General features: G+C 38.7%; 2 protein-coding genes across 2 annotated transcripts; one reads left to right on the forward strand and one right to left on the reverse strand.

Annotated features, from left to right (window-relative positions):
• Positions 1–442: 442 nt before the first annotated feature.
• On the forward strand, positions 443–6,577 carry LOC144666942 (uncharacterized). Its single transcript, XM_078528379.1, has 5 exons — positions 443–899; positions 2,925–3,027; positions 3,394–3,520; positions 4,665–4,831; positions 5,261–6,577. The coding sequence occupies exons 1-5, from the start codon at positions 449–451 to the stop codon at positions 5,430–5,432; spliced, it is 1,020 nt and encodes a 339-aa protein (XP_078384505.1). The 5' UTR covers positions 443–448; the 3' UTR covers positions 5,433–6,577.
• A 151-nt stretch (positions 6,578–6,728) lies between these two features.
• LOC144666943 (E3 ubiquitin-protein ligase RNF217-like) lies at positions 6,729–10,032 on the reverse strand. Its single transcript, XM_078528381.1, has 2 exons — positions 9,198–10,032; positions 6,729–8,567 (listed from the first exon to the last, which is right to left on the reverse strand). Exons 1-2 carry the CDS (start codon positions 9,758–9,760, stop codon positions 8,249–8,251), a joined length of 882 nt encoding a protein of 293 aa, XP_078384507.1. The 5' UTR covers positions 9,761–10,032; the 3' UTR covers positions 6,729–8,248.
• Between the last annotated feature and the right edge of the window lie 2,755 nt (positions 10,033–12,787).

Here is a 12,787-nt window from a genome sequence, read left to right on the forward strand (position 1 = left end):
CACCATGTGTGACATATATGGCATTTTCTAGCTTCCTAATGGTTCAGTATATGGACGAAGTTGGTCCCTGCATTAAGCTACTAAATTTTTGGTCAACCAATATCGCATTCATATACCCGCATTCGCTATTCCGAACATGGAGTGCATGTGTGAGTGCCGTGAGCTTGTTTATACTCTCTTGACCAGCCTTGATTTTTCTCTCACTACAATTCAAGCGGGAGGCGCGAAAAGTGGCGGGAAGCAAGCAGGTTGCGCGAAAAATGCGGTGGGTTTGCGGGTAGTGAGCGTGTGGTCCGTGTGGCGCAAAAAATATCGGAGCCGTCTGCTATTTCCGACTGGACGATGAAAGTCGAAAATTCTTCGGACTCTTCGGGCTAAGTCAATCGACGCAGCTTGTAGAACCCAGTCTCTCCTCGTTGTTTATATTATACCTCGTATAAAAATCAATATGGCGGACGCTGGAGCGAGAGAGTCTACATCACAAAAAGAGACTTCTAACCAAAGTTTGCCTCAAAATGTCACATCGGAAGAAGAACAGGATAGAAACATGTCCTCTAGTCGCTCGTTCAATCAACAAAATGCGCTTTTCTCGCGCTCACAAGAGCCGTGGAACGTACTTTTGTACTGGATGTCTGCGCAGTATTATCAACAATATTATTACCAGCTATCTTCGTATATGTATTACTGGCAGACGCTCGCCTCAAATTCAATGTACCAAGGAGCATTTCAAGCCCAAAGCACCTTTCCACAGTCAGGTTTACATCATCAGGGATCGCAGGCCGCTTTCAGAGGACAACAACCGCCAAACAACCAACAAAATCCACCTTATGTTGGCGGCGGTTTGCTGACAGGACAAGCCGCTCCGTGGGTTCTTCATGGACGCCAGGCAGTTAGAACAGGTAAGAAGTGTAATCTGCTTTCACTGGTTTGGTTATAGAATGAAGGATTTTATTTCAGTGCAACCCCGGCTCGACGAGGTGAGAAATACATGTAAACCTTGTCAAACATGCTAAGCAGCCATTCAGGACTTTTTACGTGTACGTACATGTACATGTATACTCAAACAAACTTTTGACGTAGACACACACCTGTGCATTTAAACAAAAAATAACGCGCCTATTTACATGGCCTTGTGCAAACACGAGAAAATATACGGAAAAATGTGAGTTTATGTTAACCCGAGCTACAGACTTCAATACATTAAATATTAAGTTTTACCATAATTTCTCTTGTTTACACCAGGTTATGCCAAGTAAAAAAAAAAATGTTTCTCGTGCCTGCTTCATTTTTTGGGGGTTGCCTTCTTTTTTATTATTTGCCATTGGAAAAGTTGGAACTAAAAAAAGCAGACGTTAGTACCACTGAAAATTCTGTAAGAGGTTGCTTTTTTCTGCCTTTTATCACGATTTATTTTGCAAGTTTGCTTCTGGAGAATTTGATGATGGAGGAAATTTAACAAATTACAAAAAAGTGCCCGCCAGCTCAGCAGACGAGCAACATTATTTTTCTTTAACTTGGCCTTATATAGAAGAAGTGATTGAAGCCAACAAAATGTAATATATGATATTAAACAATTTTTAGACTGGAAGGCCAAGTTTTCTATTTAACAACTAGACAGCCTGTGCAAGGTTTCTGTTGGCTAATAGTTTGTGAAGAGGTGAAGCCGCAAGTCAACAAGTGCAAAGTCCATAGAAACTGAGAGCGAGCCTTCTAATTGTTTTATCAAAGGCCGATCTATTCAACGAAAAGTTTAGTGAAAGTGCTCTATTTATAGTTTTGGTGTGTGATTTCGGCAATTTTACTTGCGCATGCTCCCAGGGCAGGGACGGCAGAGTATATTTTGAAGTGGGGGGGCTGAAAATGAGCGAGCTTGTAGTGGGGTCTGGGGGCATCCTCCCCCAGAAAATTTTGAAATCTAGAGGCTTGGAAATCGTGTTTGCAGCATTTTCCAGAGATACTTCTTGAAATAATAAGCCCGGATAAAGCGTGAAATGAAAGGTACATTAAGTGCTTGCGCTAACCTGCGGTTTTTTGACACAAGCTTCCCGTTTGCGGGAAGCAAGCACACGCTGAGAAAATGTTAAAAATACGTAAAAGCGAAACATTTTTGATGAGGTTTGTATAAAGTTGTAGCTTTGTTAATTCTTGTGACTTAATCAAGCAATAAAAATTTTTAACACTACAGTAGTTTCATCTGGCAAATACTCTTATCAACCCTCCAAGTTTATTTTTTTCCTTAGTGGCCATTTGGCCACCAACTACTCAAGTTTTGGTTGCCAGTGAAAAATTTTAGTCACCAAATTAAGCTGATGCTTTCAATCCTTCCTCTCAATTTTAGTCGCCAGGCTGGTGACCTTGGTTCAAATTTAGTCGCCAGCTCCAAAATTTTAGTCGCCATGGCGACTAAAATGGTCTTAACTTGGAGGGTTGCTCTTATGCATTTTCTCGAATAACTACTGTACAAGAATCGAAATACATGTAACATTAATAGAAGTAGTTTGCTATTAAGTCAACAATGCTTTGAGAAACGATCCCCTGCTAAAACATGCATCTGGAATGGCAATAACGGTAACTACATTTGATACCTAAAAAGCTATAAATAATAAATAACCTGAAGAGAATTATTTTGTTTAGTTGTTCTCCTTTTTTTAAATTTCTTTATCCGTACCATATACTATGTAAAATGTAATCCTCCTCAAAAGTGTGGGGGGGGGGGGGGATAGCCCCCCCCCCCCCCTGGATAGCTGATTTATCTGATTTATCAAACTACTTTCACTGGATAGCTGATTTATCTGATTTATCAAACTACTTTCACTGGATAGCTGATTTATCTGATGGAAAGCATTATCCATGAATGATTGGACACTGGATCATTGTTAAAAGAGGGTGTAAATTGTACTGATGTTTGTTTTGTTCATTTGCAGTTTGTGAAGTACAGATTGCACCCATCTCTAAGAGAATCTATGCTGAAATACTGGATTTTATCTTCCTTTACTTCACTAAGGTCCTAGTGTTCTCAATATTTTAGTAAGTACTGGTATCTCTACACTTTTATCTTTGGATGGCTGCAAATAACAGTCAGACATCAGACACTGGCCGACCACAATTTGCCAATGTCCAACGAAATTTCAACTGTGGTCAGACAGAATGTCTGTTTTGCTTTCCAGTGCAAACACCAATGTTCTGTGTTGAGAACGCATAAATTTAGATTAGCAGGTTCACATATAGAGCAGTATTGTAATATAATGTCCGACCTCACTTTTGTTTTGTGTGATCAAGAGGGTGACTTTTTCGGATGCATGTCCTTTCAAGGGAAACAAATTATTTGCAGCCCTGTCTTTGTGACAATGATGAAGTGAAGTACCATTTTCATAATTTCCATTTTCTTTTCAGTGATGACTTGGAGCGATACAGCCAGCTTCAGTACACGTTAATAACAGATGATAGTGCAAGTCTAAAGGATATTGAGGAGCTGCTTATGCAAGCTTTAGTGTACAGATTGATAGTGTTTGCATATGAGGTACTGTAAAAGCTTATAATAATTATTATACAAAATAATTTGTAAACTGGTAACTTAATATTTAAATGAAATTTTGTAATACAGTCAACCTTTCTATTAAGAGGTATATGTAAGGTGCTTGGCTCTTGTTGGAGCCTTAACAATGTTGTACATGTAACTCAGCTGAAACTATGTTCACTTTATTTTTTTTAAAGCCCTGTTAAAAGTGTCATATAGTTTTAAACCACAAGTTGGCTTAAATGTTTCACCCATAACAATTATTGTTTAATAACAGTAACCATAGAAACTACTCACATAATTCAGCTATAACAGGTGTTAGGGGCAGAACTAAGAAATTAAAGACTGGGCTGTAGCAGTTGGGTTGACAAATATTCTTAGGAGGGAGTGAGGATATGCCCCCCTCCCCCCTGGCAATAGTTAAAAATGTTGGTTTTCGCCAGAGATGTTATATTTTCTGGCATTCTAGGAGCATTTGTGGTGGACAGGTGACTGCTTTAAAGGCCAGATATTTAACCCAGATGCAAGGGGGGCTTCTTCAGTACCCTTGATCCTCCCCTAAATCTTCTTATAAAGTGTGAATGGTGATCAGAAGGTTTTCTTAATTAAATACATATACAGGGTTGGAAATAAGGAAAAACAGATTGATAGGTGATTTTTGTGAAGGTGCAAATCATTTATCAGACATTGATGCCTTGATGTAGTGGAGGAACTGAAGGAAAAAGAACTTCAGCTGCTAGGAGATAACAACAACCTTACCAGCTGCACAAGATTTGTCTTTAAACGCTAATGGACAATTATCGTTTACTTCTAGACAATCATTGTTACTCTTGCCCGATATTCTCAACATGCCAGCCAGCTTTGACGAAATTGAGGAGTTGCTATTGAGAAATTGGTGATTGTGTATATGTTAATGGCTCTTATAAACAACGGCTCTTTTAGGAGTCATAACCCTAAAATAAGATTTGACCACTTAATAAAAAAAAATTATTTTGGCTGGTCAATTTGATGGGTAATTAGATCACTGGCTGTTATTCCAACCCGAAATAGTTAGGGGGCAAATGTACAAATCTTAAAATTAATTTTTTAAACTTTTAAACAAAACAATGGTTTGTTAATTTTAACTCATCACTTATGTTATTACAAGGTGTTTTTCCTCATGGGTGGTCTTCACGGCAGTGTAGGGGGTGCCACGCCTGGAAAGTACCTCATGGGCTTGTCATTAGTCGCTACAGATTACATCACCACCGTGGCACCTGGACCAGATGGTGACAGAGTCAGGATTGAACCAGGAGGAAACCTGGGATTTTGGAGGTAACTTGTGCTCTGCTCAATTACTGGTGGGGGTGGGGGAGGGTGGATAGAGGCTTGCCAATCTGCCAGTCTGCTACACTTTTTGGACAAATTCACTATATGAAATTTTTTGCTTAAAACCCTAGACAACGAATCTTATTCTTTTCTATCCAGAAATTTGCAAGTTACATTATATTTTAGCAAAACCCAAAATCTGGTCCAAAAATAAGGAAAAATTCAGAATCTGGTACATTTGGAGGTTGGAGGTTCCCTGAATGCTTAAATCCAAGTTAATTTTGGCCAAATCTGTCGATCAACAAAGCTACTTAATGACTAATTGAAGTATCATTCACAAGAATACCCAAGGTCGCCATGCATCCCAGAAGAAGCAGCTTTTTTCCTGAAGACCATACATTGTAGTTCAAACACGATTTTCATTTTTATTTTCAGATCGTTTGTAAGAGCCTTGGTGAAGAACTTCTCCATGACTTTTCTTTTCCCGGTGTTTTTAACCATCCTCTTTTTTCAACACAATCGCACTATTTATGATGTCATTGCCAACTCGACAGTTGTCGTCACTGCTCCTGCTCAACCAAGACAACAACAGGCTAATAATCGTTAGCAATAAGTTATTTTAGAGTTTGTGCAACATGTGAGCATCACCTTCTCCTGTAGGTTTGTGCAGCATGTCCACTTACTTTAAACAATAAGACTGTTTATGGTTACAATTAAAAACATATCCTTACTATTTGTCATTACAGTCTAACTCCTTATAGGGACACCTCTCCATTAGTTACAGACAGTTCACTTGGTCCAAAAAGACCAAAATTCATTACAAATTTTACCTCAGTCTGTAATATGGACATGTCCATAGCATCAATGGGAGGTGCGGTGGCCTAATGGTTAGTGCGCCGGACTCTGGATCAAACGGTCCGAGTTCGAGCCCCGACCGGGGTCACTTGTGTTGTGCTCTTGGGCAAGACACTTTACTCTCATAGTGCCTCTCTCCACCCAAGTGTATAAATGGGTACCGGCGACATAATGCTGGGGGGGGAACCCTGCAATGGACTAGCATCCCATTCAGGGGGGAGTAGAAATATTCCTTGCCGCTTAATTCTACGGAAACCGGGATAAGCTCCGGCAGTGTGGGCGGCTTGGCTCGTGGCTTCTCCATAGCATCAAGACTCTGAGAAGGCCCCTCAAGACAATGAGACCCCTCGAATTTAGCTAAAATTTTGCGAGACGCACAGTTTTGTAAGAACAATTCACTACCCCTACTATGATGTGTTTTGTCAAAAAATAATATCCATTAGTATCCCCTCCCACCAAAAGATGGGCTCCCTCCCCTGAACCCTCCATAAATGTTAAGTTTAGCTTCACACTTCCCTTTTGCTTAGACCTCCCAATCATTGACATTTATCAGGTTTTGTTTTTAAAAGGCACTTTAAACAATCATAACTTGTTTTTACGATTTGAACACACAATTAAAAGTTAGCACATTCAAAATTACAGGCAAATAAAATAAACAGAATTGTTCACTTTTCAATTTTATTAGCAACTTTAATTTAAAAGATTGTCTCATAATATTAACTTTTCTGCACCCGATTAAAGAATGAGAAAGAAGGGCAATCAACACCTATTAAACTTTTCAACCCAGAGGTCAAAATGTTAATTCACCTAACTGATTCTCGTACAAAAGCGTGAGCTTAATTTAGCGACTAAAATATTTCACTGGCGACCAAACTTGAGCAGTTGGTGGCCAATTGGCCACTAAGGAAAAAAATGAACTTGGAGGGTTGCTGAAATAAGTTCCACAGTAGTTGACAATTTTTTTGCTCACAGTCATCAATTTTCTGCCTGATGTATTGAACAGTAACAAAAAAAAGTTGATAAAGTGTGATCATCATCCAGGGGAGAGTAGTTCTGAAAAAAAATGTTGTTGGCACCCAGCTATTTTCAGAACTACTCTCACCCGGATGATCATGCTATATGAACTACAGTAACTGAAACTCCTGGGTTCAAGCCATTATTTTAATAATAAAAAATTGAGGTATTGATAGATGTTGAGTGCCCTTGGAATAAACAGATTTTGGCTGTATTAATTTTTTTTAACTTAAAATAGGGAGCTGGCCATTTACATCCTTTTTGCCTGTTAAACAATCCTGCCAAATGCCTAGGCATGATTGCATGACAACTAAAAAGGCATCTCCTTATTTAACTGTCCAATTTTGCAAAATGCTTAATGTCAACAAGGGGAAAATGGAACACATTGCAAATAACTGTAATTTCAATGACAAGCACAACTTCTTTAGCATAGCTCATATTCACCCTCTGTACAATTACTTTGTTGAGTAGACTAAAAATAAATAAATATTCTGATATATGGAATATACATTAGGTCATGCACTCTACTTGATGAGAACCTATGAAATGTATTCTCTTGTAACTGTCATTTTTGATGTAAAAGTAACATTATTAAGCAAACAGGAACACGCAAAATGAATAAACGTTTGTGACATGTACTAATTTGTACAGGTTGTGTAATGCAGTTGCCACTTATTTAATTTTTAAATTAATTTTTAACATGTGGTAAGTAATATATCAAACACGAGACAGTGTTTTTCATCACATTTCCAAACACCGAGAAGAGAGTTAAAAGTACGATGCGCAGCGGAGTATTTTTGACGAAGTTCGAGATGTTTTGAAATGTGATGAAACATGTCGAGTGGTTGATATATCTTCTCAATCGAAACTAAAACTACAACGAAAACGGAAAAATAAAATCGTCAAAATCTATGCTAATTAAGATCAGATTTCCAAAGTCCGCACGGTTCTGATTTCCTTTGTTTTAACTAGATGAATTATTAATGAGTTTGACAATAATTATTCTCTAGTTGGTTTTTCAAAGTTCGCAGCCAAAATTAGAGCCAATAGTGAAAATTTAATTTATAGATATAATACATAGCCCCTGGTGTATAACATCATCAGTTTGATTTCTAATACTCTTTGGTCTTCTCTTTGTTTCCACCCAAGAGAAGTGTAGGCACATTCTCCTGAATAGCGGTAAAAATCAACACAAGTTTTTTTTTCCAGCATTGATGTTGTAACACTTTTCGTGTGTTAAATAATAAAATATTTTATACAGGGTAATCAGAAATAATTTTTAAATCCCACTTTAAGACCTGTATAGCAAAAAAGATCCATACCCACCCCACAGAGGCCTAACTGGAATTCCTAGAGGCGTAGGTGGGAGGGAGGGAGGGGGTTTCAAACCAAAAAACTCTGAGTGGGGGAGGGGGTATAGATATTTTCTACAGAAACATGAACAAAACAATTTGAAACTGTTGGCTAAACCACATTTGAAAGCTATGATGTGAAATAAGTAAAAGTTACTTATATTTTCTTGGTTTAAGTCCACTTAAGAAACACTGAAAATATTTATTTTTTCTTGTTCCTGTTTGCTCGCTTGTGCTTTGCTCTTTGCTTTCTGATAAGTACGTAAGATGCATAGAATGGCGCGGCAACTAATCCTGCACCAAGCACAGCGCAACCTGCACTGACAGCTAAGCCCGCTATAACAGGAACCATCATCATTTGACCACTGAAGAGTGCGCCACGTACTGCCATGCGCTGCATAGGCTGGTCTGGTTTATAGTTGAATTTACAGCCCAAGACACTGAAACGATCGTAGTGGTTTCCTAGGAATTTCAAATGATGATACTTTCCTCCGCATCTGTAGCAGAACTCTGTGTGACATCTACAAAAATGGAATTTATAAACTAATGTTACTTAAGAATTTTGCACGGCACACATTTTTGAAGGACCATACACCACTGCAACCCTTAATATATTATATCAAGCTTCGCCAGAAAAAACTTAACAATGTACTTGGGAGACAAGCATTGTCGGTATGACACCTGTATCAACCCTCCCAGCACGTGTATATTACACAAACAATACAGTTTGTTTCACTGTTTAGCGTGCAATAATTACAATGTATAGTAGTCCCCAATAAAATATATGACTAGTGGTAGTTTGATAAAATTGCAGTCTAGGAAGTGCAAGATCTTTTCAGTGACCACTCTTATTGAGTTTATATTAAAGAATCTCTTACATGTACAATCGTTTATCTTGGTCTGTCTATAATCCCTAGAGACTAGCATAAATATCATTTATAAACATCTACTGACAGGTCTGAACCCTTTGTTTTCGATTTCCTCGCGACTTTTCCTGTTTGATAAACATCCTGTAACATCCCGTACAACCGTAGAACAAGGATGTTATTTGCGATGCATGAAAAAGCTTAAACTCTAAATATAATATTTTCACAGTTTTTAAAATTTAGATTTGAGCGTTTGTGTTTAATTGTGTTTAGTAATTTTCTCACCTGCCGCAGGACATATGGTCGCATCCGCTTGATTTCTGGATAAAAACATGACATTTTGGACAGCGACAAGCGTTCCTTGCTGGCTGGCCGCGGTTTTTCGCCCATATCTTCAACGATTTATCGCCCTTACAAAACTCTTTACACGACAGACCATGGTGCCAAGGCGCTTGGCAAGAAAAACACCACACGAGACGACATTTTGAGCATGTCACTTTCATAACTTCCGGACGAAGTTCTTTTTCCTGTTCTGTTTTCGCTAAATCGGGGTGATGATAAATTCGCGAACAGCCAGGACAAGTCTTGATGTTTGGATTTTGTTCAATTTCCACTTTAAAGCGCTGGTATTTTTCAAAGATTTCATCTGGCACAAGTTCTTTTACTTCGTCTTCGCTAATTAAGCTGTCACAGTTGCCCAGAGGACACACGATTTTCACGATGGCTTCTTCGATCTTCGATGAAACGTGCGCTTCTAAACAAGCCAAGCAAATTATCCCAGAGCAACACCACGAGCGAATGCTTATTTCGGGCGTCTCCATAAAGCAAACCATGCAAGGGATAGTCATTTTCTCACAGCTTTAGTGTCTCTACGAGTTCTAGCTGCTATCAAGGAAATTCGCCAAGTCGACGTTTTTGTAGAGGTTCCCTTTTGTATTTACACGTGACGCGGGATATTTTTAGCAACCACGTAAATCGATACACGGAGAAATGTAATGGAGATCGCTGATTTCTGATCGTAAATAAACGGTCAACAAAAGGTTTAGTACCAGTAAAGCATTTGAACATGTAAAATGGCCGCAATGCTAAAAAAAATGCTCCGTGTTGTTACAAACAAAACCTTTTCAATACAAGTTGTTTTGATCAGATGGGTGATACCGCTTATCATGAACCGCGGGCACATGATTGTGTGACCCGTCATCCTCGCGGGATATTCCCCGACTGTGTTATACTTTGCTTACTCCAAAACTGATGACGTTTGTGATCCCCGATGAGTCATCGACGAATCTGCAGTTCACAATTTCTTTACCTCTCCAGAGTTTGAGGATATAAACGGCTAGAAAAATAAAAAAATCTAGTTCAGGTTGCCCTTTGGACATTGGCGGCTCTACATGGCAGCTCTCTCCATGTAAAGATATATGAGATTATCAACAAATTTGTAACAGGGGTTCTCCTTGTAAGCCCAAAAGGGTTTGTTGAGAACTCTTGCTCCTTATTATATATTAGATATTAATTTACACTGTTGTAAAAATACTGAATGGGGCAAATAAACATTGATTGATTGATTAAATTTTTGCTTGCTCAGGGCCTTGCAAATTTTGTAAAGTCGGCCCTATTAATTAAAAGAGACCAATCTGGGTGTGGCACAAGCTTTTTTGACCCCTAAAAGATAATTAAGTAATAAAAATAGAGCTTTTTATTTGTATTTCTTCATGTGTTACCCTAAACGAGACCTTGAAAACTAAAAATATTGGTGTTTTGCCTGGAACACCCTTATTTGAAGGTTTTACAGATAATACCCACAAAAATGTTCTCATTTCTCACATTAAGCAAGACCAAAAAATCTGAATTTTACACCCCAAAGTGAGACAAGCATCCCTGCTCCTTTCATGTAGGAGTCCCCCCAGGCATTTTAAAGTTCAAGGAAAAAGTTTAGAAAATGCATGCAGTATCCCTACTGTAGGTCTGTAGGTATCTGAAAGGGGTACCATTTCCATATAACAAGGGTTAGAATTTGGGCCTTTGCAGAGCCTCCCTATGTAAAGTATGAATTTTTTAAGTAGCCCCCTTATTAATACTTTTAGGGGTGTGTTTGAAACTTTCTGAACTGAACCACTTTTAATTCAAGGGCTCCTCCGCCTACTCCCAGCTGGGGAACTTGCCTCTCATAGAACTTTTTTGGCTTTTTAGGTTATTTTAATTTTGATTTAATCTGTCAGTTCATCACAAAGCAGCACAACTCATAAGACACTAAGAAATATTGCCAATATGAACTTTATTGTGACCAGAACAAAACAAAACTTTTTTGGCAAAAAAGTACATTTAACTATTTTAATTTTTAATTTTCAAATTATACTCTTCTCATGCATTCATTATCTGAACAGTTTCCATCCACATTACACTTTTAGATTGTGAAAAATAGTAAATATTCCGTGACTTTGCCCCAAATACATGTTGCATTAGAGTTTTCTTGGGATTCAACGCTTCTGTCTGACTAAAAAAAAAAAAAATCTTTTATAAAAATATATACTTAGCTATGTTAATTTTTAATACTCTTCTCATAAATTCAGAAATTTTATCTAAACAGTTATTAGAAAAACTATGCTATTGGCACTTAATTCTGCGGGTCTTTAATTTTGTGATTTTCCCGATTTTTAAAAAATCGTGAAATTAAAGACCTGCAAAACATATTTTTTGATGTTTTTGACTATTCTTAATGTTTTTAGCATACTTTTTGGTCAAATCGCAAAAATAAAACCCTGCGAAATACTCTTGCCAAAACCGCGAAATAGTGTTCCAGTAAAATTATAGCCTGCGAGCAGGCTCTCTATTTGGGGGCAACGTGAATATTGAACTCTTTGAGCGCCGAAGGCGCGATCCCGCGAGTGCCGAAGACGCGAGTCGGCGAGCGAAGCGAGCCCGCGATTAAAATTGAGAGCCTGCACGCACGCCATTGAATTTCAAATCCGGCGCGTTCGTCCACGAACGCAGCACTCTGATTGGTCAAAAATGACAGGCTCAATTAATGTGAGAAAAACCAGCGTCCATATCAACAAATCAACTACGGCCGGCGTCCGTGAATAGGCACGCGAGTTCGTTCAGCAGCGTTCATGAAGCATTTTGGAAACTTTCGCTTGATTCTAACAATCTCCTTAACTTAAAACAAGAACAGGAAGATGCGGTAAATTATCTTCTAGAAGGACGAGATGTTTTTGCGATTATGCAAACCGGTTACGACAATTGCTTCATACATGTATTTCAACTCTTTGCAGTGGCAATGGTGGAGAAGAAAGTTTACGAGCAACTCTCAGACACTATCGTTTTAGTAATATGCCCACTTTCCAGCACAATTGAAGACCAGGTGCCCGGGACCAGGTGAAGGAGGGACAATCGATGGGTTGAACTGTGTTGCTTTGCGAGATTTAACCGGCGTTACGAGCGTCAGTTCGCAGTTAATATTTGCATCGGCTGAGAAGTCCGCAACAGTCGGACGAAACGCGCAGGAGAATAAAGCAGCTTTACAAATGCCGTTCGCAGAGTGATGCTCACTAGTTAAGTTCGATTTTCTGATTTTTGGGGGGGGACAGGAATCGCACACACGGCTGGACAAACTAGACAATATTGCGAATTGTTTTTCAATTTGTTCGTACATCTGTCATCACTTGTCCGCGGCTCCCATCGCGATTTGACGCTTCAAATAAATTTTCCGTTTACATGCGAACCGATTTACCAGTTCCATATTTTACCAAAAATGTACACTTGCAGATACAGTAACATACACTCTCTTTGTTTACAACTTTTTTCGAAATAAACGCGCGAGCGTTCGATCGATATATTGACACCGGAAGCGTAGCGAGTTGTCAACAAGTTGTCAC

This window comes from Oculina patagonica, chromosome 9, assembly GCF_052425735.1.
Source record: "Oculina patagonica isolate OP01 chromosome 9, crgOcupat, whole genome shotgun sequence".
Classification (NCBI taxonomy): Eukaryota; Metazoa; Cnidaria; class Anthozoa; order Scleractinia; family Oculinidae; genus Oculina; species Oculina patagonica.

What these genes read in the sequence shown, in the direction of transcription:
- LOC144666942 (XM_078528379.1), top strand. Translation starts at nt 449, where the DNA reads ATGGCGGACGCTGGAGCGAGAGAGTCTACATCACAAAAAGAGACTTCT. An exon ending in ACGCCAGGCAGTTAGAACAG is followed by an intron (nt 900 to 2,924) that starts GTAAGAAGTGTA and finishes GTTCATTTGCAG; the next exon opens with TTTGTGAAGTACAGATTGCA. An exon ending in TGATAGTGTTTGCATATGAG is followed by an intron (nt 3,521 to 4,664) that starts GTACTGTAAAAG and finishes TGTTATTACAAG; the next exon opens with GTGTTTTTCCTCATGGGTGG.
- LOC144666943 (XM_078528381.1), bottom strand. Translation starts at nt 9,760, where the DNA reads ATGACTATCCCTTGCATGGTTTGCTTTATGGAGACGCCCGAAATAAGC. An exon ending in GACCATATGTCCTGCGGCAG is followed by an intron (nt 8,568 to 9,197) that starts GTGAGAAAATTA and finishes CCATTTTTGTAG; the next exon opens with ATGTCACACAGAGTTCTGCT.